The sequence below is a fragment of the Lipotes vexillifer genome, unplaced genomic scaffold (genome assembly GCF_000442215.2).
Source record: "Lipotes vexillifer unplaced genomic scaffold, Lipotes_vexillifer_v1.1 scaffold825, whole genome shotgun sequence".
NCBI classification, from domain to species: domain Eukaryota; kingdom Metazoa; phylum Chordata; class Mammalia; order Artiodactyla; family Lipotidae; genus Lipotes; species Lipotes vexillifer.
In genome coordinates, this window is record NW_006785310.1 from 296,122 (window position 1) to 322,855 (window position 26,734).

Genomic DNA, 26,734 nt, shown 5'->3' on the forward strand with positions numbered 1-26,734 from the left:
TTCAAGAGTGCAAATGCTGGGTCATCTGGCACAATTATTACTGACATTGGGAAGGTATATTGGTAAAACTTCTTTGAAATAAAATTAACAATATGTATTAAGAACCTTAAATATATCCATAACCTTGAGTCACCAAGTTTACTAAGATAATAAACAGAAAGGCAGGCATGGATCCATGTATAAAAGTTATTCACCAAAAAAATAATAAAAATGGAAATATCTTCAACTCCATCGATAAAAGAATGATTAAATAAATAACGGTGAATTCTTATGATAAAAATCAGTACCAATGGGATCAGCACTGTGAGCAGCATGAGGGGTGGAACCTCGGACACTCCAGGATCCTGACGAGTTGTGGCAGGAAAGGGGAAGATGGGGGCAACAGCTGCTACTTCTAGATGCCAGGAAATGCAGCTGGACCTGGATCCAAAGTAGTCTCTCCATATCAACAAGGACTGGAGGACAATGCCTGGCAGGAGGACAATGCCCGGCAGGAGGACTGAGCAGAGTGCAGAAGTCTGGCCACCCTGTGCCTTTGGATGGGAGAATTTAACTCATTTACATGTAAGCCATGTGGCTGACAGGGTCTTGGTACTCTGGCTGGTGCCAGGCCAGAGTATCTGAGGTGGGAGAGCCGAGTACTGCACCTTGGACCAACAGGGACCTACGAGCCTGATGTAATATCAATCAGCGAGAGCTCTCCCAGAGATCTCCATCTCAACATTAAGACCCACCTACACTCAAGGACAAACAAGCTCCAGTGCTGGACATCCCATGCCAAACAACCAGCAAGAAAGGAACACAGCCACACCCATTAGCAGAGAGGCTGCCTAAAATCATAATAAGTTCACAGACACCCCAAAACACACCAGCGGACATGGTCCTGTCAGACACAAAGACAAGATGCAGCCTCATCCACCAGAACACAGGCACCACTCTCCTCCTCCAGGAAGCCCACACAACCCACAGAACCAACCATACCCACTGGGGGCAGACACCAAAAACAATGGGAATTGCGAACCTGCAGGCTGTGAAAAGGAGACCCCAAACACAATAAGTTAAACAAAATGAGAAGACAGAGAAATACACAGCAGATGAAGGAGCAAAGTAAAAACCCATGAGGCCAAACAAATGAAGAGGAAATAGGCAGTCTACCTGAAAAAGAATTCACAGCAATGATAGTAAAGATGATCCAAAATCTCAAAAATAGAATGAAGAAAATACAAGGAATGTTTAACAAGGACCTAGAAGAACTAAAGAGCAAACAAACAATGATAAAAAACACAATATATGAAATTAAAAAATCTCTAGAAGGAATCAATGGCAGAAAAACTGAGGAAGAAGAACGGATAAATGATCTGGAAGACAAAACAGTGGAAATAACTACCACAGGGCAGAATAAAGAAAAAAGAATGAAAAGAAATGATGACAATCTCAGAGACCTCTGGGACAACATTAAATGCACCAACATTCTAATTATAGGGGTCCCAGAAGAAGAAGAGAAAAAGAAAGGGGCTGAGAAAATATTTGAAGAGATTATACTTGAAAACGTCCTTAATATGGGAAAGGAAATAGTCAGTCAAGTCCAGGAAGCACAGAGAGTCCCAGACGGGACAGATCCAAGGAAAAACATGCCAAGACACATACTAATCAAACAATCAAAAATTAAGTACAAAGAAAAAATATTAAAAGCAGCAAGGAAAAAGCAACAAATAACATACAAGGGATTCCCCTTAAGGTTAACAGCTGATCTTTCAACAGAAACTCTGCAAGCCAGAACGGAGTGGCAGGACATATTTAAAGTGATGAGAAGGAAAAACCTACAACCAAGATTACTCTACCCAGCAAGGATCTCATTCAGATTCGATGGAGAAATTAAAACCTTTACAGACAAACAAAAGCTAAGGGAATTTAGCACGAAAAAGCAGCTTTAAAACAAATACTAAAGGAACTTCTCTATGCCAGAAACACAAGAGAAGGAAATGACCCACAATAACAAACTCAAAACAATTAAGAAAATGGTAATAGGAACATACATATTGATAATTACCTTAATGTAAATGGTTAAATGCCAACCAAAAAACATAGACTAGCTGAATGGATACAAAAACAAGACCCATATATGCGCTGTCTACAAGAAACCCAATTCAGACCTAGGGACACATATAGATTGAAAGTGAGGGGATGGAAAAAGATATTCCATGCAAATGGAAATCAAAGGAAATCTGGAATAGCAATTCTCATATCAGACAAAATAGACGTTAAAGACTATTAAAAGAGACAAAGAAGGACACTACATAGTGATCAATGGATGAATGCAGGAAGAAGATATAACAATTGTAAATACTTATGCACACAACATAGGAGACTCTCAATACGTAAGACAAATGTTAACAACCATAAAGCGGAAATTGACAGTAACACAATCATAGTAGGAGACTTTAACAACCCACTTTCAGCAATGGACAGATCATCCAAAATGAAACTAAATATGAAAACACAAGCTTTAAATCACACATTAAACAAGATGGACTTAATTGATATTTACAGGACATTCCAACCAAAAACAACAGAATACACTCTCTTCTCAAGTGCTCATGAAACATCCTCCAGGATAAATCATATCTTGGGTCACAAATCATATCTTGGTAAATTTAAGAAACTTGAAATCATATCAAGTGTCTTTTCTGACCACAATGCAATGACACTATGTATCAATTACAGGAAAAAATCTGTAAAAAATACAAAGACATGGAGCCTAAACAATATGCTACTAAATAACCAATAGATCACTGAAGAAAACAAAGAGCAAATGAAAAAATACCTAGAAGCAAATGACAATCAAAACATGACAACCTAAAACCTATGGGATGGAGCAAAAGCAGTTCTAAGAGGGAAGTTTATGGCAATACAATCCTACCTTTAGAAACAGGAAACATCTCAAAAAACAACCTAACCTTACACATAAAGCCATTAGAGAAATAGCAACAAAAAAAACCAAAGTTAGAAGAAGGAAATAAATCATAAATATCAGGTCAGAAATAAATGAAAAAGTAATGAAGGAAACAATAGTGAAGATCAATAAAACTAAAAGCTGGTTATTTGAGAAGATAAACAAAATTAATAAACCATTTGCCAGACTCATCAAGAAAAAAAGGGAAAAGATGCAAATCAACAGTAGTAGAAATGAAAAGGGAGAAGTAACAACTTACACTGCAGAAATACAAAGTGTTGTGAGAGATTACTACAAGCAACAATATGGCAATAAAATGGACAACCTGGAAGAAATGGACAAGTTCTTAGAAAGGCACAACATTCTGAGAGTGAAGCAGGAAGAAGTAGAAAATATAAAAAGACCAATCACAAGCACTGAAATTGAGACTGTGATTAAAAATCTTCCAACAAACAAAAGCCCAGGACCAGATGGCTTCACAGGCAAATTCTATCAAACATTTAGAGAAGAGTGAACACCTATCCTTCTCAAACTCTTCCAAAATATAGCAGAAGGAGGAACACTTCCAAACTCATCCTATGATGCCACCGTCACCCTGATACCAAACCAGACAAAGATGTCATAAAAAAAAGAAAACTACAGGGCAATATCACCAATGAACACAGAAACAAAAATCCTCAACAGAATACTAGCAAGCAGAATCCAACAGCACATTAAAAGGATCATACACCATGATCAAGTGGGGTTTATCCCAGCAATGCAAAGATTCTTCAATATACGCAAATCAATCAATGGGATACAACACATTAACAAACTGAAGGATAAAAAACATACTATAAGCTCAATAGATGAAGAAAAAGCTTTCAACAAAATTAAACACCCATTTATGATAAAAACCCTCCAGAAAGTAGGCATAGAGGGAACTTACCTCAACATAATAAAGGCCATATATGACAAACCCACAGTCAACAAGGTTCTCAATGGTGAAAAACTGAAAACATTTCCACTAAGGTCAGGAACAATACAAGACTGCCCACTCTCACCACTATTATTCAACATAGTTTTGGACGTTTTACTCATGTCAATCAGAGAATAAAAAGAAAAAAAAAGGAATCCAAATCGGAAAAGAAGAAGTATAACTGTCATTGTTTGCAGATAACATGACGCTTTACATACAGAATCATAAAGAGGCTATCAGAAAACTACTAGAGCTAATCAATGAATTTGGAAAAGTAGCAGGATACAAAATTAATGCACAGAAATCTCTGGCATTTCTCTACAAGAATGATGAAAAATCTGAAAGAGAAATTAAGGAAACACTCCCATTTACCACTGCAACAAAAAGAGTATAATACCTAGGGATAAAATTACCTAAAGACGTGTACGCAGAAAACTATAAGACACTGATGAAAGAAATTAATGATGATACAAACATATTGAGAGATATACCATGTTCTTGGATTGCAAGAATCAACATTGTGAAAATAACTATACTATCCAAAACAATATACAGATTCAATGCAATCCCTATCAAACTACCAATGGTATTATTCACAGTACTAGAACAAAAAATTTCATAATTTGTATGGAAGCACAAAAGACCCTGAATAGTCAAAGCAATGTTGAGAAAGAAAAACGGAGTTGGGGGAATCAGGCGCCCTGACTTCAGACTATACTACAAAGCTACAATAATGAAGACAGTATGGTATTGGCACAAAAACAGAAAATATAGATCAATTGAAGAGGATAGAAAGCCCAGAGATAAATGCATGCACATATGGTCACCTTATCTTTGATAAAGGAGGCAAGAATATACAAAGGAGAAAAGACAGCCTCTTCAATAAGTGGTGAAGGGAAAACTGGATGGCTACATGCAAAAGAATGAAATTGGGACACTCCCTAACACCATACACAAAAATAAACTCAAAATGGATGAAAGGGCTTCCCTGGTGGCGCAGTGGTTGAGAGTCCACCTGCCAATGCAGGGGACACAGATTCATTCCCCAGTCCAGGAAGATCCCACATGAGGCGGAGGGGCTGGGCCTGTGAGCCATGGCCACTGAGTCTGCGTGTCCAGAGCCTGTGCTCTGCAACAGGAGAGGCCACAACAGTGACAGGCCCGTGTACCGCAAAAAAAAAAAAAAAAAAAAAAAAAGGATTAAAGTCCTAAATGTAAGGCCAGAAAGTATCAAACTCTTAGAGGAAAACATAGGCAGAACACTGTTTCACATAAATCACAGCAAGATGCTTTTTGACCCACATCCTAGAGAAATGGAAATAAAAACAAAAATAAACAAATGGGACCTATGAAACCCAAAACTTTTGTGCAGCAAAAGAAACCATAAACAAGACCAAAAGACAACCCTCAGAATGGTAGAAAATATTTGCAAATGAAGCAACTGACAAAGGATTAATCTCCAAAATTTACAAGCAACTCATGAAGCTCAGTATCAAAAAAAACAAAAAGCCAATCCAAACATGGGCAGAAGACCTAAAAAAACATTTCTCCAAAGAAGATATACAGATTGCCAACAAACACATTAAAGGAAGTTCAACATCACTAATCATTAGAGAAATGCAAATGAAAACTACAATAAAGTGTAACCTCACACCAGTCAGAACAGCCATCATCAAAAACTCTACAAACAATAAATACTGGAGAGGGTTGGAGAAAAGGGAACACTCTTGCACTGTTGGTGGAAATGTAAATTGATACAGCCACTATGGAGAACAATATGGAAGTTCCTTAAACAACAAAAAGTAGAACTACCACACATCCCAGTAATCCCACACTGGGCATATAACCTGAGAAAACCATAATTCAAAAAGAGTCATGTACCATAGTGTTCATTGTAGCACTATTTACAATAGCCAGGTCATGGAAGCAATGTAAGTGTGCATCGACAGGTGAATGGGTAAAGAAGATGTGGCACATATATACAATGGAATATTACTTAGCCATAAAATGAAATGAAATTGAGTTATTTGTAGTGAGGTGGATGGACCTAGAGTCTGTCATACAGAGTGAAGTACGTCAGAAAGTGAAAAACAAATATTATATCCTAACACATATATATGGAATCTAAAAAAAAAAAAAAAAAAGGTTCTGATGAACCTAGGGGCAGGACAGGAGTAAAGATGTAGATGTAGAGAATGTACTTGAGGACATGGCGAGGGGGAAGGGTAAGCTGAGATGAAGTGAGAGAGTGGCATTGACATATATACACTACCAAATATAAAATAGATAGCTAGTGGGAAGCAGCCACATAGCACAGGGAGATCAGCTCATGGTTTGTGACCACCTAGAGGGGTGGGATAGGGAGGGTGGAAGAGAGACGCCAGATGGAGGGGATATGGGTATATATGTATATGTATAGCTGGTTCACTTCATTATACAGCAGCAACTAAGAACAATGTAAAGCAGTTATACTCCAATAAAGATATTAAAAAATAAAATGAAATAAAATTGTACACTCTCAAAAAAAATACAATTCAATAATAGGGAGACAAAAACCACAATTAAAAATGAACAAAAGGGCTTCCCTGGTGGCGCAGTGGTTGAGAGTCCACCTGCCGATGCAGGTGACACAGGTTTGTTCCCTGGTCTGGGAAGATCCCACATGCCACGGTGCGGCTAGGCCCGTACCCCGCCGCTGCTGACCCCGTGTGCCCGGAGCCTGTGCTCCGCAATGGGAGAGGCCACAACAGTGAGAGGCCTGCATACCACAAAAAAAAAAAATTAACAAAATATTTGACTAGACATACAACAAAAATAAAATATACCACTAGCTAATAGCACAAGAAAAGATGCTTAACATCATTAATCATTGGGGAAATGTACATTAAACGCCCATCACTCAGCACCCACTAGGATGCTTATGATCAAAAAGAGTGACAATATGAAGAGTTGGTGAGGATGTGAAGAAACTTAAACCCCCATACATTGCTGTTCAAATGTGAAATGGCACAGCCTCTTTGTTAAACAGTGTAGCAATTTCTTTAAAAAGTTAAACATATCCTTATCATATGACATAGTAATTCCTCTCCTAGGAATAGTCCCAAGAGAATGTAAATGTATGGAAGAAAAACTCTTGTATGCATTGCAACAGTATTCATAATGGCCAAAATGTGAAAACAATCCAGTGTTCATCAACTAATAAATGGGTAAACAAAGTGGTGTATATCTATGCAATGGAATACTGTTCAGTACCAAAAAGGAACAAATTGTTCATACATGCTATGACATGAATAAACCTCAAAAACATTATGCCAGGGCTTCCCTGGTGGCGCAGTGGTTGAGAGTCCGCCTGCTGATGCGGGGGACGTGGATTTGTGCCCCGGTCCGGGAGGATCCCGCGTGCTACGGAGCGGCTGGGCCCGTGGGCCATGGCCGCTGAGCCTGCGCGTTCGGAGCCTGTGCTCTGCGGCGGGGGAGGCCGCAGCAGTGAGAGGCCCGCGTACCGCAAAAAACAAAAAACAAAAAACAAAACAAAAACATTATGCCAGACAAAAAAAGACTACATATTTGTATGATATATTTATTAGGAATGATATCTTATAGAGATGAAAGTAGACCGGTGGTTGCCTGGGGTTGGGAGTTAGAGCAGGGATTGACTGCAAATGGGCACAGGATACTTTGGGGTGATAAAGTGTTCTAAAACTGAATTGTTGTGATCATTGCACAATTATGTACATTTACTAAAAATAATTGCACTGTTTACTTATAAAAAATGTTAATATAAATAAAGAGAGCACCATTAAAAATTGGGAGGTAGACAACACACTCAAAATAGCTCTTCAGATTTTAATTTACTGAATCTGAAAGCTACCAGCTAAAAAAAAAAGATTCTAAGTTAAATATAAAAGTAACAATTAAAGAAACATTCTGAACAAGTTTTAACGAAAGGGGCTAATTTCCCACTCATCAGAACCTACACTAAAACTAAATAATGTCTGATCTACAGTAGGGTCACTTTCTTTTTTAAGTTCAGAGTTGCAGTCTTTCCTGCTAACAAAAATAAAAGCATGGCAAAATGAACACTTTAAACATGAGGATTACTGTAAGGAATATATTACTGACCATGTAATCATCTACCTGTCCTTTATATATACAGAATACAGTAACTGTATAGTAACATACCACTTACTCTACAGTAATTTTAACATTACAGGCATTTAAAAAATCAAGAAAGAAAGCCAGCATGAACCTCAGTAATATCTGCATCAGAATCTCAATTTGAAAGCAGTGAGATCAAGATGACAGAGTAAGAGGATGTGGAGTTCACCTCTCCCCACAAACACATCTAAAGTAAATATATATGTGGACCAATTCTCACTGAAAACTAACTGGAAACTAGCAGAAAGACTCCTGTTCAACCAAGACTGTAAGCAAGAAACATGTAATTGGGTAGGAAGGGAAGAATAGCAATTGGGTTGGGACCTGTGCCCTTGAGAGGGGACTCAGAGGAAAAGGCAATTACTTGAACAGACACTCAGGTGAGTACCCTGGGGAGTGAGCAGGCAGAGCCACAGACTGGGCGTTCCAGTCCTGTGGCCTATGTGGAGAAGACACACACCCTTGTATAGTTGGAGGTCCACTGCAACAAATAGAAGGGTAGGGAAAAGACTGGACTCAGCTCCTGAAAAGTGAACATATGCTGGCTAGCCCCAGAGGCAGGTCAGAGACAGGTCTGCTCTGGCAGCTGCTGGGGATCCTGCAACTGCCTCTCAGCATGCCCCAGCATGAGTCAAGTGAACACCCAGCCCCACTTACTCCATGCCATGGCAAGGCACTGCACCTAAGGTGGGAAGGACCAGAGAAGACTTGACCATGGGACACAGAGGCAACCCAGTCCCAGGGGGAGCTCAGGTGGGGAAGAGGTGGCCATTTTGGCACTTACTCAAGCAGCACCTCAGAAGCAGCCCAGGTATCTGATGGCCTCCCCTCAACCACAGCTAACCTTCCAGCACACACCAGGAATCTACCCAGGACCCCATCAGCCCAGGAGAGAAGCTTCACACAGGATGGGGGTGGTGTAAGCAGAGGACAATGACCACCTGTGAGTGACAAAGGGGGCTTGCAGCTGAGGCTGCATCTCAGTAGAGCTGTAGACACCTACACATGCTGCGCATCAGACCTCTGCCCCCGGACCCTACTACTTCAGCTCCTCTGAGGCAAAAGTCCCTGGGCAGAGAGAGGGAAAAAATACACACTTAAAAGGAACAGAGCCAGCTCAAGGTCAACCCTCAGGGCTTCTGCTCCAGGAACTTGAGATCAGACCCCCACCTCTGACAGGGCAGTGATGGCCACTGAGCAGAGAAGAAGTCCCACCTCATGCCCAGTGCTGGCTCTAGCCCCTCTACCTGGATCCCCATCCACTGTCAAGGTGATAGCTAACAGCACACACTGAGGAAAGACATAATTGTTGTCCATGTCAAGTCCAGCCCTCCCATCAAAGGCCTTGGGCACACATAGTCTGCATAGAGATGATTCCACATAAGAAAATCCCTAAATCCCTTCAAGACTGAAATAGGTAACTGTTTCAACTAATTTCACAGAAGTAGAGAAAATTAACTAAAATGAAAAGGCAGAGGAACTACTCTCAATTGAAAGAGCAAGAGAAAACCATTGAAAAAATAAATAATGAAACAGAAATAAACAATTCACCAGATAAAAAATTCAAAACATTGGTAATAAAAATGTTAACTGTATTAAGGAGAAGAAATTTTCTAAACAAGGAACTAGGAAATATAAAAAGACCCAATCAGAAATGAATAATTCAATAGGTGAAATAAAAGAAAACTACAAGAATGAATAGCAGACTAATTGATACAGAAGAACACATAAGTGATCTGGAAAATAGAATAATAGAAATCACCCTATGAGAACAGCAGAGAGAAAAACTAATCCAAAAAAAAAAAATCAATTTGAGATCTTTAAAATAACATTAAGCATTCCAAAATTTGCATTACAGGTGTCCAGAAAAGGAAAAGAGGGAGAAGGGGATTGAAAATGTATTTGAAGAAATTATGGCTGAAAACTTCCCAAACCTAAAGAAGGAAATAGACATCCAGATACAGGAATCACAGAGAGTTCCAAACATGCTGAACCCAAAGAGACCTACACCAAGACATACCATAATTAAAATAGCAAAAGTTAAAGATAGAGAATTCCAAAGACAGCAAGAGAAAAACAATTATATAAAATGAAACCCTCATAAGTCTATCAGCTAATTTCTCTGCAGAAATTTCAAAGACCATAAAGTGTAGCAGGATATATTCAAAGTCCTGAAAGTGAAAAATCTGCAACCTGGGACACTCTACCCAGCAAGATTATCATTTAGAATAGGAGAAATTGAAAAAAAAAAAAAAAAAAACCTTCATATAAAAGCAAAAACTAAAAGAATTCATCAATACTAAACTTACCCTAAAAAAAAGTTGAAGGGTATTCCCTAAATGGAAAAGAAAGAATCTATAGGAAAGGGAAAATCCCACTAGGAAAGACAAATATACTGTACAAATTGAAGATCAACCACTTAAATAAGCCAGTATTTAGATTAAAATACAAAAAATTGTAAAAGCAACTATAACTACAATGAGCAGTTAAGGGATAAGCATGAAGGTGTAAAATGTGACATCAAAAACACAAAATTGGGGGGAGGGAATAGAAAAATGTAGATTTTAAAAAATGTGTTTGAGCTTAAATGACTACCAGTTTAAAACAAGTAAATATAATTATTGGTCAATATATGTGAATCTCATGATAACAACAAATTAAAAACCTACATATACCAAAATCAAAAAGAAACACAAGCATCTTGCTAAAAAAAATCATCAAACCACAAGGGAAGAAACAAACAGAAGAAATGAACAAGGAAGAACTACAAAAACAACCAAAAAACAAGTAATAAAATAGCAATAATTACATACTATCAATAATTACTTTATGTATCAATGGTCTAAAACCTCCATTCAAAAGACACAGGGTGGCTGACTGTATTGAAAACAAGACCCTTCAATATACTGCCTACAATAGACACTTCAGGGTGAAAGACACACACTGAACTGGAAGTGAAGGGATGGAAAAAGTTATTTCATGTAAATGGAAATGACAAGGAAGCAGGGATGGCAATACTCATATCAGACAAAATAAACTTAAAACAAGTGCTATAATAAAAGACAAAGAAGTGCATTATATAATGATAATGGGCTTGATGCAAGAAGAGGATATTACACTCATTAACATATATGCACCCAATACAGGAACACCTAAATATAGAAAGCAAATACTAACAGTCATAAAAAGGAGAAATTGACAATAATACAATAGGAGTAGGGCACTTTAACACCCCACTGACATCAATAGACAGATCATCTAGATGGAAAATCAATAAGGAAAAAGTGTTCTTAAATGACACACTAGGCCATTTGGACTTTATAACTATAGGACATTACATCCAAAAACAGCAGAATACACACTCTTTTCAAGTGAACATGGAATGTTCTCCAGGATAGATCACAAGCTAGGCCACAAAACCAGTCTCAACAAATTTAAGAATAGAAATTATATCAAGTAATTTTTTCTGACCATAAAGGTATGAAACTAGAAATCAACTGCAGGAAGAAAAATGGGAAAAACACAAACATGTAGAGATTAAACAACATGTAACTAAAAAGCTACTAGGTCAATGAAGAAATCTAAGAGGAAGTAAAAAGATAGCTCAAGACAAAGGACAATGGAAACACAACACTTCAAAACCTATGGGAACAATTCAGGAAAAAGATAAGGATGCCCACTCTGACCACTTCTATTTAACACAGTATCAGAAGTCCTAGTGACACAATCAGACAAGGAAAATAAATAAAAGGAATGCAAATTAGAAGGTAAAAAATTAAAACTGTCCCTATTTGCATATGATATGATTCTTTACATAGAACACCCTTAAGACTCCACCTAAAAACTATTAGAACTAATAAACTTAGCAAAGTTACAGGATACAAGAGCAACATACTGAAATCTGTTGCATTATATACACTAACAATGAAAGATCAGAAAGAGAAAGTAAAAAAAAAAAAAAAAAACCCACTTAAAATTGCAGCAAAAAGAATAAAATAGCTAGGAATAAACTTAACCAAGGAGCTGAACAACTTATAGTCTGAAAACTATAAAACATTAATGAAGGAAACTGAAGATGATACAAAGAAGTGGAACAATATCCCATGCTCTTGGATTAGAAGAATTAATATTGTTAAAATGGCCATACTACCCAAAGCAATCTACAGATTTAACATAATCCCTAACAAAATACCTACGATATTTTCACAGAATTAGAACAAATGATTCTAAAATTTATGTGGAACCAAAAAAGACCCCAAATTGCCAAGGCAATCTTTAGAAATAAAGAACAGACCTGGAGCTATCACATTCCCAGGCTTCAGATTATACTACAAAGCTACAGTAGTCAAAACAGCATACTACTAGCACAAAAACAGACACATAGATCAACTGAGTAGAATAGAGAGTCCAGAAATAAACCCACACTATGACAGTCAATTAATCTATGACAAAGGAGGTAAGAATATACAATGGAGAAAAGACAGACTCTTCAACAAGTTGGTGTTGAAAAAACATGTAAAACAATGACATTAGAACATTTCCTCATACCATATACAAAAATAAACTCCAAAAATGAATTAAAGACCTAAATGTGAGACTGGAAACCATAAAACTCCTAGAAGAAAACATAGGCAGAACACTGACATAAATCGAGCAATATTTTTCTGTATGTGTTCCCTAAGACCAAAGAAATAAAAGCAAAAATAAACAAATGGGACCTAATAAAACGTAAAATTTTTTGTACAGCAAAGGAAATCATCAACAAAATGAAAATACGACCTATGGAATTAGAGGAAATATTTGCAAATTATATGACCATCAAGGGGTTAATATCTAAAATACATAGACAGCTCATACATCTCAGTATATAAAAAACAAGCAGCCCAATGAAAATCTGGGCAGAAAACCTGAAAAGACATTTTTTCTGAGAAGACATACAGATGGCCAATGGGACATGAAAAGATGCTCAACGTCACTACTTATTAGAGAAATGCAAATCAAAACGACAGCAAGACATCACCTCACACCTATTAGAATGGCTATCATCAAAAAGTCTACAAATAACAAATTTTGGAGAGGGTGTGGAGAAAAAGGAACCATTGTAAACCATTGGTGGTAATGTAAATTGGTGCAACCACTATGGAAAACAGTCTGGAGGTTGCTCAAAAAACTAAAAGTAGAATTATCATCTGATCCACAATTCCACTCCTGAGTATATAAAAATGAAAACACTAATTAGAACAGATACATGCACCCCAATGTTCATAGCAGCACAATTTCCAATAGCTAAGATATGGAAGCAGCTCAAGTGCCCATGAATAGAAGAATGGATAAAGAAGATATATACAGTGGAATATTACTCAGCCATTTAAAAATAAAATAAAATTCTGCCATTTGCAGCAATGTGGATGGACCTAGAGAATATTATGCTTAGTGAAATAAGTCAGACAAAGAAAGACAAATACTACATATCTCTTATATGTGGAATCTAAAAAATACTACAAACAAATGTATACGCAAATGAAAATAGACTCACACAGAAGGAAAAGAAACTAGTGGTTACCAAATGGGAGAGGGAAAGGGGAGTGGAAAATTGGGGGTATGGGATTAAGAGATACAAACTACTGGGCCTCCCTGGTGGCGCAGTGGTTGAGAGTCCGCCTGCCGATGCAGGGGATACGGGTTCGTGCCCCGGTCCGGGAGGATCGCACATGCCGCGGAGCGGCTGGGCCTGTGAGCCATGGGCGCTGAGCTTGCGCGTCCGGCAACGGGAAAGGCCACGACAGTGAGAGGCCCACATATCGCAAAAAAAAAAAAAAAAGAGATACAAACTACTATGTATAAAATAGATAAGCACCAAGGATATATTTTATAGCACAGGGAATTATAGCCATTACCTTGTAATAACTTTTAATGGTGTATAATTGTAAAAATACTGAATCACTATGCTGTACACCTAAAACCAATATAATATTGTAAATCAACTATACTTCAATTAAAAAAAAAATCTAAATTTGTCTAACCTACTTTAAAAGGTAGTTTATGGTCAGGGAGAAATTCTAGAGAAAATAAACATAAAAATTAAAATTAAATATTTCATTTATAATTATAAGAGCAAAGAAAACTCCAGATAATTTTGATCGAAGTTATTGTACATCTATGTTCTATAGTGCTCATTTATAGAAAAAGTCCTAGTGTCATTTTATCCATCACTAAAACATTGTTCAGTATCTGAAATTCTCTAATAGAATATTATGATCTGAGCAGAGAAGGAATGCTCACATTTTCCCAAATTAAATTAATTTTAAGTTGAAGTCAAATAATGTATTCTTAACAACTGGATGAAATTTGTCTCTCAACAGCATCATCATGCATTGGTAAGATTAATAAATATATTTTAAACTTTTCAATCACTATGTCAGAAAAATAATGGGCACATGTCTAGAAAAGATAAAGGAGCATTTTGGAAACTGATTTGACCACAGAAAATCAGAGGTTAATTCTTCCTTTAGTCTTTTAAAATTATCTCCTGATATTTGTCTTGCAGCTTCTAATTAAAAAGGCAAAATGTGATGATATTTCTGGGGATTGAAAAAGAAATGTGTTGTTGTTATTATGCTTTTCCTAAGTTCTAACCTTGAGAACAAAAGTGAAGATGAACAGCATGCCATTGCTGTATCATAGGGATGATGTATTTCAAATGCTGGACTCTTCCACAATGTTCTTTGAAACATTGCTACTAAGGAAAAAAAATTGTTAAAGGAACTCATTTATTGATTCTCAAATCCATTGCTGTTTCAGGTTTTTCCTAAGCTAACCAGTCCATTTTATTTTGGAAGCCACTGACACAACAAAGTGCTGTAACAAGTGAACATAAAATATATTAATAGACACAGGTAATAAAAACTTGATTCCAAACTTTAGTGAATTTGAAAAAGAGACTAGGGGTTTTAAAACAATGATAGCCTATAAATAAAAAAGCAGATTCAAACAAAGCTCCTACAGGATTTGTGACAAATGGTCTTCTAGTCATTATTAAGAAGACAAACCCAACTCGTATTTTGTGAACATGTTAAGTAGAGTTGATATTTCTCTAAAATTATTCAACCTACTGATTTCCAGTACTAACTTCCATAAGGCAAGAAGAGAGGATAGGAGGAACGTGACAAGGGGAAAGGAACAATAATAATAATAATAGTGGTAGAAGTAACAATAATGAACATTTATTCAACACTTAACCCTGAAGCCAAAGATATAATAAGAATTTTACATGGATTGTGTCATTTAATCTTCACAAATAACTTTCCGAGGTAGGCAGCCTAATTTGTCAGAGAATTATTCTAACTTAGTATTGATAAAAGGATGAGCTTTTCATGGTTGAAAACTCAGATTCCCCTTTGACTCTCTTTGAAAATGCATCAGATGCCTCTCAGTGATATTTTTGCTTCTGGTAACAAACACTTATGTCTTTATAACTCATTACTGCAGAATCGAGATGTAAATTCTTTGAAAATAGGATGATGGCTACCTCACCAAATTGCTTACAAGAGTGTTCTACCTCTAGTTATATAGTTAACACTACTGACAACACAAAATGACAAAGATCATGGTTTAGCAAAAGCATTACAGTTCACTCTGCAAATGATTTACCATCATTCAGCTGTATGATTCGCTCTTGTTTCTGTTGTTTTTCTTTTTGATGGCAGGGATGGTAGGCCATTGTTATTAAGTGCAGAGCTAAAATAGTTAAATTATAATGAAAGCCTTCACTGTAGACTAAAGAATAAATATCTTACATTATTGAAAATTAGAACTTTCTTATCAAAGCCCAATACAAAATTAGAAACTTCAGATAACATGGAGTTATTAACAAGACCAGAAATTATGGGAAAAATAATGAATATCAAGGTCAAATTTATCAACAGGATCATAATTTTTAACCCTGATTTTCTTCTTTCCATGTTTTAGGAAACTATAAATTTGGAATTTGGAACATAACAATTCAAAAATATTACTCATCTGGTTAAGATTCCATGCCATAACTTTATTGATTATAATTTTATTGGGGCTAACTGTAGCCTCCCAAATGTCCCATTCTGGCAAACCCAGGTGAATAAGCAGAAATGCACAGAGAATGAGAGGATTTCCATCCCTATTCTAACTAAAAATCCTGCCTATTGCTTTATTTTTAAACTGCCACTAACATGTTTAAATTATAATTGCATCTTCTCAATGAGCATAGTTCATTATTATTGGAACTGGCAGGGGGCCTTGACATCTGAGTCATCATTTCACTGTGTCTATTTCTTACTGTGGTATACAAATTAAATAGACATACAAGATGAAATATAGGGGGAAAAATCTGAAGCAGTAACTTTAAATTGAATTAATTGTTGTCAAATCTACAAAATATATAAAGCAATCAACATTGGTAATAATATATTCTACTTCAGGCACATTTTCAATAATATTAACTTCAATTCTAAGGCCAAAAATGCTTCAAACACTTCTAGCCAAATATTGTACTTCTATAAATCAAAACCAATAGCTTTAATATTCCCTAAATTTAAAAGAATAATTCCAGTGTCTTCTCTCAAGAAGTGAACATGTTCTAAAGAAATGTCTCTTTTTCAACACTAAAATTTAATTAGAAGAGAAGTCTTGAGATAGTCACTTGATACATTATTCTGCATATTAAGAAAATAATAGGATATAAACCAGGTGTTCCTAGATTATGAAATTTAAAACATAACATATTCAAAATGTAGCTAGCTTTTTACCTATATTTATGTAATATTTAAGAATAAGGCAAGCGATCCCCACAATGTTGAAATCAGTCTTACTATTTCTTTCATAGTTTGACTTCGAACAGTGGAAACAGTCATGGGTTTACAGTATCCAGTTTTTAGGGAGTCTTATCATTTTTGTAATTACTATGGCTAGTATTAATAAATGTCTTCTTTTTATATGATGAAATAAATTAATGAAAGAGGCAGACACTATGCAAAATGGCTGGGAATAAGGCCAAATCTTTTTACATATATCCAGGGACAAGTAATTTTCTAAATGACACTCTAGGTTATCTTGCCTAAATAATGACAAGTACTGCCATCATGTAATTTACTAAAATAATTATGTAAATCTCCTAGTTCCCATCACCCATATCAAGTCCATAGCCACTTACCTTGTCTTTATTCTCAGTGCCAGAAGCCTCAGGCTTGGTCCTAATCACAAATGGCGTGGACAGTCGCAGCAGAACCCTTTCGAAGGTGGCATTAACCTTTGGAGAAACAATCTCGAAGCAGTCCTCAAACCTGAGCACTTTGTGAGTGTCACATCGGAGCTGCTTCCTTAGGCCTTCCCCAAGCTGAAGGACTGTCATGTGGGGGTCAAACATCAAATGGAAAGGGAAGGCTCTGCAGAAGGTGTTGATGCTAATTCTGAGGTCCGCAGGAACTTGGGAGGTTCCCTGTGGAAGGTTCTTCGTGATACTAGTATTTTCACATTGTTTGATAAGGAAAGTAAGACCACTACAATTGCCTGGGTTTGAACCATCAGAGCACAGTTTCTCATTTGCAACCTGGTCCACTTCTACGTCCAGCTGATAGATTTTCTTTCCTGCAGCCTTAATCATTCCAAGCATTGCAAACCCCACAATGTGGTGAGGGTGGAAGTAGTGGAGCATAAGATTACCTTCAGGGAGCTCTTTGCATAGGAATGATGGTGACTCCAGAGTGGCCTGTTTTCCAAAAGAAGTTCTAATGTGTTCCAACAAAGCATCAAAGCCATTAAAAAAGTCCTGCAACGTGCCACCTACAGCTCGAAGGACTCTCTCATTCTCATCAAAGCATATATTAAAGAACTCCTCACCAAATCTTTCTTGAATTTCCTCAAACTTCAAACCTAGAGGTAAATGGAAGCAAATGTTAATAAAGTGTAATACAAATAATTGAATTCACAGCTTTTTTAATGCTTACCAGAAGAGGCAGCTAGTGAGAGAAGCAAGAGAGGTATTTCCCTTGGGTACACAAATTTCCCAAATAGGTTAAGTCATTCATTTTGAGTTAAAGAAAGTAAATTTCAGTTCATTTTCTGGATGCTTCTAAGATGTTAATGAGCATAAACTTTTTTGTTGTTGTTTTAAAATAGACTTTATTAGTGCAATTTTAGATTCATAGCAAAACTGAGCAGAATATAAAGATATTTTCCATGTACCCCCCCACACACAACCCCCTCCCCTGGCAACTATTGATATTGTGCACTACAGTGGTACATTTGTTACAATCAATGAACCTACACTGACATAACATTATCACCCAAAGTTCATAGTTTACATTAGGCTTCATTCTTGGTGTTGTATATACTTGAGTTTTGACAAATGTATAGTAACATGTGCCCACCATTATAATATCATACAGAGTAGTTTTGCTGCCCTAAAAATCCTCTGTGTGCCACTTATTCATTCCTCCCTCCCCTCAAACCCTGGAGCATGAAGTTTTTAAATGCTGCTAATCTAGCTGTTCTCTTTTCTTTTCAATACTATACTCCATTTGCTGTAATTATCATGAATAATATATTTTCCTTAACAATTTCCCTCATCGTTAAAGAATTTTAAGAGGCTATTATAAAGTTGTTTATTATGTCCATTCAATATTACTATTTTACTTATCACAATTCACTTGTTAAGTAGGAAATATAACCAGAGAGGGAATCTATGGTACATGAGCAGAGAAAGGCATCAGGTTACCTTGCATAAACAGAAGTGCTTAAATTAGTAATCTCTGAGAAAATCATGCAGGTCAGCTAGACCCCAGGAACTGAGAGACAAAACAAGGAATTAAAACTGTGGAATGATTTGCATTCACTCTTTCACTCACAAAAATGAGAGCAGACAAAAGTAGAGTAGGAATCTGACCAGACAGAGTTAAAAGTCTTTAAGTTTTCTAGGTTCATACATATTCCAAGATGCTATGGCAAAAGGAAATCTACCTTATAATAATGGTTATAATAATAAATAAATAAATAAATAAATAAACACACACAAACAATGCATTATATAGTAATTAGAAGCAGAATCACACATAATTTAGTTAGATCCACCCTTGAGGAAGAGTACAACATAGATAAAAGAGTTGAGTCTGTATCCTAAAGAAAGCTTCTATGTAGAGTCACCCTAGTACTTCTCTGACTTTGGCTGAAATCAGTACATGTAGTTTACATATTCATATTTTATTTCATTATCTATCTCAACTTATAAGGAGGTCCTGAAAATCAGACAGGAAAAGACAGGTCACTTTGTTAGTGTCCTGTTAGAATGCAAAGTAGTCTAGGCTGTCTATGGCTTAGTTTGCCGTTCCTACTTTATTATTCCCTGAGTTCTCCCCATCCAGAGTGAGGGGATAAAATAGAGTCAATAATGTTGTTTTAAAATAGAGTCCAAACACATCAAATATTTTTTGAGAACTTACCATAGAGTCTAAATATTGTGGAAGCCAAGTTAAGAAGTTAGTTTGACAAAGAAGTTCTTAAAATCCATGTGAAATGAGAAGTAGAAAATTTAAGTGAAAATCAGTCCCGTTATTAAGAAGCATTTACATTAATTTTAGTTTCATAGATCTGATGTTCAAGAGAAGCTGAGAAAGTCACCTACTAGGATAAAAACATCACTACTCATCTCACATTGTAATGTTACAAGATTGAACTTCAACATATGTTGCATTCACTAACAATGCCAACCAGAATTGATTATAATAGCAGTTTTCTAACTAGTTCCCTGGTGTGAAAGAGAGAAAACAAGATAGATGATATCCACTGCAATTTGGCTCCTGTTCCAACTGCTCCATTAAAACTGCTTTTGTAATTATTTAAACCAATATATCCTGTTTTGTCATATTACTTAACTTTTTTTTTTCCTTTAGTTTTATAGTGTTCATCAACTCTTCCTCCTAAATTGCTCTTCTCTCTTGGATTATAAACCATTCTCTCCTGGTTTAATTACTAGCTGTCTGAAAAGCCCTTCACTAAAACGTCTTTCTATACAAAATCCTTACATCACCATCACTATACTGTAACTAAAAATTTCTAATACATACAAATTAAACTTATGTCCCTTCAATGGCAATATTATTTGCTGCTATTAATTTTTAATTATGAAATTCTTATTAAAAACTAAATTCAGAATAAATAAAAATTCCTATAATCTGACTATATTTGCTGAACAACAAAATTCCACATGCCACTGAAAATATTCCATGGATTGCTTCTGTACTTTGCAGAGTTGTGTCTTAAAGGACTTAGTGTCTTTATGCACAGACGAGAAAAAGAGAATTTCTTCTAACTTGCATTTTTCATAACATTAAAAATGCCCTCACAGTTATTAAGAACACAGATATAATACAGTAAACTTATGTCCTATTTCCAAATGTCATAATCCCAAAGAATCATACAGAAAATAACAAGTAAGTAAATTCACCAGAGGCAACAAAATTGAAACTACTTGTGAATACAGCAGTCTATCAATCCTTGCTGCTTTAAAAAGCACTTCTGTACCTAAGATACAATGGTTATTAACTCTCAAATGATAATGCTAAAGCCTACCAGGGTGCTAAAGTGACTTGTATTAATAAAGAAAAACTAAATTATTTTTAATATTATATGCAAATACTATACATGGCAATTCTATATACACCACAGTATTCAATTAACTAATAAACATTTTTGGTCTCACAATTGTTAAACTGTGCAAGCTGAGAAAATAAAAAAATTCTTAGAGCTTGAAAAATTAGAACTAGGGAATGATCACTTCAACTTCTGCAAATATGCTATGAATCAATACCCAAGACTTGCACTTTAAACATCTCAAAATTCAGAAAGCACAGAGAAAGTAGTTTAGCTCAGTCTCACTCCCAAGGTTCCACTTATAATTGATGCAAACCCCCTACTTCCAGTAAATCACCTGAAACATAGAAACAATGTTCATCTGCTCTTATCACAAGAAGCTTGACATTTGGGTATATAAAAATACATTTTTTAAAGAGGCAAAACTTACAATAAAACTGCTTTCATTAGCAGGTAAATTAAAATAATTTTAAATTACTATTAATTCATCCCTTCAAAAAAATGAATAGCCTAAATTCTGACATCCTTTAACTGAAAATGAAATAGGGTGTTAATTCATGACATGAATCTTTTGTCCCTTATCCAACTTCACACTGTGCACCTCTTGAGGGCATATATGTCTGCATACCTATCACTAGCATAATGCCCAGCACATGGAGACTAAGTATTCATTCATAGAAACTAAACATTCATCTAGAATCAATTTTAAAGCTACAGTTGTGTCACATCAAAGGATACCTAGACACATCCTTTTCTCTCATGGCCCCCCACAGATAATTTAATTATAAATGATTGGGCTATAACCGAGGCATACAGGAGCTATGACAGTATGGGGAAAAGAATGTCTGAGTTTCTCCTCAGGGAGATAAAGTTTGAAAGATAATTTGAAGAAAAAGTAGGTGTTCAAAAAGCTAACAAGGAAGGAAGGAGCACTCTAACAGATGGACAGTAATGAAATATGAATGAAGCAGGAAGGTGAAAGAGCCCAGCAGAATCAGGGAAGAGCAAGTAGTAAGTGTATAATGGCTGTGGAGCAGGGGTGGTGGGATGAGCTGATAATTAATCAGCAATGTAGAAGTTGGACTTAAGTGTGACAAGACCAAAGTCAAAGATAGCAGCCAAAGAGATGCTGCAGTGTCTCTATAAGGTTATACTGATTGACTTAGGTAGTTCCAGTAAGAATGGAGAAATTAGTACCAAGCAGTGTGCCAAACATTTTCATATATTACTTTAACATTTAAAAAATTCCTATCAAGTGGTTATTTTTAATTGCACCCATTTTAAAGGTGATGAAGGTTAAGAAATTTGCCCATGTTCTCACCCCATATATAAGAATTGCATATCTATAAAACAACTTATAAAAGGTGATTTAAAAAAAAAAGTTTGAAAATAAATGTTAGGCAAAAATTTCCAAGAAACTACAAGAAGAGAAAAAGCAAGGAAGGAGTAGTATTAATATCAAATAAGGTGGAATTAAGGTTAAAAGTGCTAATCAGGATAAAGAGATACATTATATTAAAAAAAAATCACAATTTACAAAGAAGACCTAAGAGACATGAACCTGCAACATTGTAGCTAAATATACAAAGTATCAGTAATTAGAAATTGATGGCTAATGAGCAAGGGATTTCTTTATGGAGTGATAAAAAATGTTCTAAAATTGATCATAGTGATAGTTGCACAATTTTATGAATATTCTAAAAACACACTGAGGTATGCACTTTAAATGGGTGAATTGTATGGTATGTGAATTATGTTTCAATATGCTTGTTACACATTTTAAAAGCTAATAAAAAATCTAATTTTACTCTAATGAAAATCTTTAGACATTTATAGAGGAAATTATAGTAGGATTATAATGGGAAATTTTAATATATCTCTCTCAGAATCAGATGGATCTGACAGACAAAAAAAAGCAAAGTCATAGAGAAATTAAATAAAAACAACAAAACAACAAAAGAAAAATGTAATAAAAATAAAAAGTCATTAGTAAATATTAATGTGTTTTTTTCAGAATCAAAATATCAAAGATTAAAAAAGCAAAGTCATAAATAAAATAAATCTCAACAACAATAAAAATAAAAAATTCAGAGGAAAAATGAAATTAAAATAAATAAAATTTAATAACAAAGGCAATAAATGTACACATGTGTGTATGTATATACACATGCATGCATGTTTATAGTATATGAAGATATTACAAAAATTGCTCAAGTACTTAGCCACAAAATTTCCATAATATGTTTTTAAGGAAAGATTTTGCAGATCACATTTTCTAATAATAATACAAATAATAATAACAGTACAGCTACATGTAAAAGAATGAAATTAGAACACTCCCTAACACCATACACAAAAATAAACTCAAAATGGATTAAAGACCTAAATGTAAAGCCAGAAACTATAAAACTCTTAGAGAAAATATTTGAAGACCACTCTGTGACATAAATAACAGCAAGATCCTTTTTGACCCACCTCCTAGAGAAAAGGAAATAAAAACAAAAATAAACAAAGGGGACTTAATGAAACTTAAAAGGTTTTGCACAGCAAAGGAAACCATAAGAAGAGGAAAAGACAACTCTCAGAATGGGAGAAAATATTTGCAAATGAAGCAACTGACAAAGGATTAGTCTCTAAAATTTACAAGCAGCTCATGCAGTTCAATATCAAAACAACAACCCAGTCCAAAAATGGGCAGAAGACCTAAATAAACATTTCTCCAAAGAAGATATACAGATATCCAACAAACACATGAAAGGATGCTCAACATCATTAATCATTAGAGAAATGCAAATCAAAACCACAATTAGGTATCACCTCACACCAGTCAGAATGGCCATCATCAAAAGATCTACAAACAAAAAATGCTGGAGAGAATGTGGAGAAAAGGGAACCCTCTTGCACTGCTGGTGGGAATGTAAATTGATACAGCCACTATGTAGAACAGTATGGAGGTTCCTTAAAAAACTAAAAATAAAACTACCATACGACCCAGCAATCCCACTACTGGGCATATACTCTGAGAAAACTATAAAGAGTTTAAAACTATAAAAACTATAAAGACTCAAAAAGAGTCATGTACCACAATGTTCACTGCAGCTCTATTTACAATAGCCAGGACATGGAAGCAACCTAAATGTCCATCAGTAGATGAATGGATAAAGAAGATGTGGCACATATGTACAATGGAATATTACTCAGCCATAAAAATAAACGAAATCGAGTTATTTGTAGTGAGGTGGATGAACCTAGAGTCTGTCATACAGAGTGAAATAAGTCAGAAAGAGAGAAACAAATACCATATGCTAACACATATATATGGAGTCTAAAAAAAAAGAAAGAAAAAAAGGTTCTGAAGAACCTAGGGGCAGGACAGGAATAAAGATGCAGGTGTAGAGAATGACTTGAGGACACGGGGAGGGAGAAGGGTAAGCTGAGACGAAGTGAGAGAGTGGCATGGACTTATATATACTACCAAATTTAAAATAGATAGCTAGTGGGAAGCAGGGAGATCAGCTCAGTGCTTTGTGACCACCTAGAGGGGTGGGATAGGGAGGGTGGGAGGGAAACACAACAGGGAGGAGACATGGGGTTATATGTATATGGATAGCTGATTCACTTTTTTATAAAGCAAAAACTAACACACCATTGTAAAGCAATTATACTCCAATAAAGATGTTAAAAAATAATAATAATAAACACATATGTGAGAAAAAGGTAACCAAAAATCTTATTTATTTAGAAGTTAAACAGTACCCTTCCTTGTACTAAAAAGAAAATATTGAAATTATAACTTCTAGAAATCAATGAAAAGGAAACTAATTCATTCAAAATCCTATGAGGCACAACAAAAACTGTATTCAAACAAAAATATATGTCATAAATACTTTCAGCAACAAAATAATAAGTAAATAAAAACTTTCAATTAAGAAAATTAAGTTTAAAATTAAACTATAAAAGCTGAAATTAGTAGATTAGAACTAAATTAGGAGTTCTGCCAACAAATGTGTAAATGTAATATAATATAGAACTAAATTGTTCTGCCAACAAATGTGTAAATGTAATATAAATGGATAATTTTTCATCAAAACATAAATGACAAAAATTGACCCAAGAAGAAATGGGTTTTGGATAGCCTTTAAGAAAATTGATAATTCCAAAGTGATTTAAATATTTCCAGGCCATAGAAAACAATTAAAACTACTCAATTCTTTTTATTAAGCCCATACAACTTTAATGCCAAAACTTGATAAAGTATACTAAGACCATTTTCTCTTATGAATATTTGCTAAAATAGTAGCAAATGGAGTCTAGCTATTTATAAAAGAGTAATACTTCATGACCAAGTACTGTTCATGTCAGAAAAGAAAAAGTAGTTCAATAGTAGAAAATCTATCAGCGTAAAGTATGACGTTTATAAAATTAAATGAGAAAATAATATTGTTTTATCAGTAGATTCTGAAAAGTCTGAAATTGAACAGCTTTAACAAAAATGTTGAGCAAAACAGGGATATAGAGAAGCTGCTCAAACATAATAAATTCTGCTCTTCAAAAACCAGAAGCAAAGCTTATTCTAAATGGTAAAATACTAAGAACATTTCAACTAAAATCAGAAATTAGGCAAATAAGCTTGTTATCACCATTGTTATTCAATATTATCGTGGAGGTTCTAGCAGATGCTATGAGATATAAGAAACAATAAAATTATCTCTTTTTGCTAATGAAGATTGTACACTTAGAAAACCTAGAAAGCCTTTTAATTTCAAGGCTCTTTCTTGCTTTTTTTTGGTGCACAAAACACAACATTATTTTATAGAAAAAAATACCTACTAGAATTAAAAAGAAAACATTGTAAATAACTGAATATAAAATAAACATAGAATCAATAGCTTTTCTCTATATTAGCAGTAAGGATCAAGAAGTAGAAATGGGGAAATATTCTATTCAAAGTAGCAATGAAAATTATAAAATCATAGGAATACATTAATAAGAAAGGCATAAAATTTATATTAAGAAAACTATTAAATCTTAACACAGAAAACAGAAACTGAATAAATGGAAAAATGTTCCAAATTTCAAGATGCAAAGGCCTTACATTATAAAAATATCAATTCCCCTAAATTAATATGAGTTTAATGCATTTCTAATTATAGCCTCAACATGTTTTCTTATTAATACAGTAATTTTAAGATTCATATGGGAGAATAAATTCTTAGAATAGCCCAAAAATTCATGAATAAGAAGACTACTGAGTAAGAACCAGATATTGGAATAAATGAAATGCACTGTAATTAAAATTTTTATTTCTATAGAAACAAACGAAGAGATTATTAGGTCAGAATAGAGAATTCAGAATCAAATCTGTGTATATAATTTTTAACATACCACAAAAGAGTATTTTAATTCAATGGGGAAAGAATGGTTTATTTAATACATGGCACTAGCCATCTGGAAAACAATAAAATTAAATCCCATCTCACAACACACACACAAAAAAATCAAATTCAAGATCAACTAAAAATTTAAAATGTAAAAGACAAAACAATAAATATTTTAGAAGAAAATCTAGGGGACTTTATGTATGCCTTAACCAAAACTGCCAAACAAACATACAAAAAGACATAAAGACATATTTGATTTTGTATGATAAAAAGCTAAGCTAAAACTGTCAGAATAATATATAGAATACAATTTTATTTTAGTAAAAATATAAGTATGCGTGTGTGCATGTGCGTGTGTGTGAGTGTGTGTGTGGTGTGTCTCCCCTGACATTCTGCTAGCCTCTCTATCTTAAATACAACTAATTTGTTTCAGACCACCACTATCAACCATCTAGAATTATTTCAACAGCTTCCTAATTACTCTGCTTTCTAATCTCTCTGCAATCCATTCTGTATGCGTCTTTTCAATATTATAAATCTTATCATATAATTTCTCTACTTAAAGCCCTACAATGATTATCCTTTGGCCTCAGAATAAAGTCCAAACTCAGCAGGGCTTGATCCAGCCCTTACTTACAGACCCAACCTCATCTCTCCCAATTTCCT

At 35.0% G+C, this 26,734-nt stretch overlaps 1 protein-coding gene across 1 annotated transcript in view; it reads right to left on the reverse strand.

Moving 5' to 3' along the window:
* GUCY1A2 (guanylate cyclase 1 soluble subunit alpha 2) overlaps nt 1-26,734 on the reverse strand; it is a 382,047-nt gene that overhangs the window by 285,313 nt on the left and 70,000 nt on the right. The window contains exon 4 of the mRNA XM_007457361.1: nt 17,254-17,972. Coding sequence (XP_007457423.1) covers nt 17,254-17,972 — 719 coding nt within the window. The remainder of the gene's footprint in view (nt 1-17,253; nt 17,973-26,734) is intronic.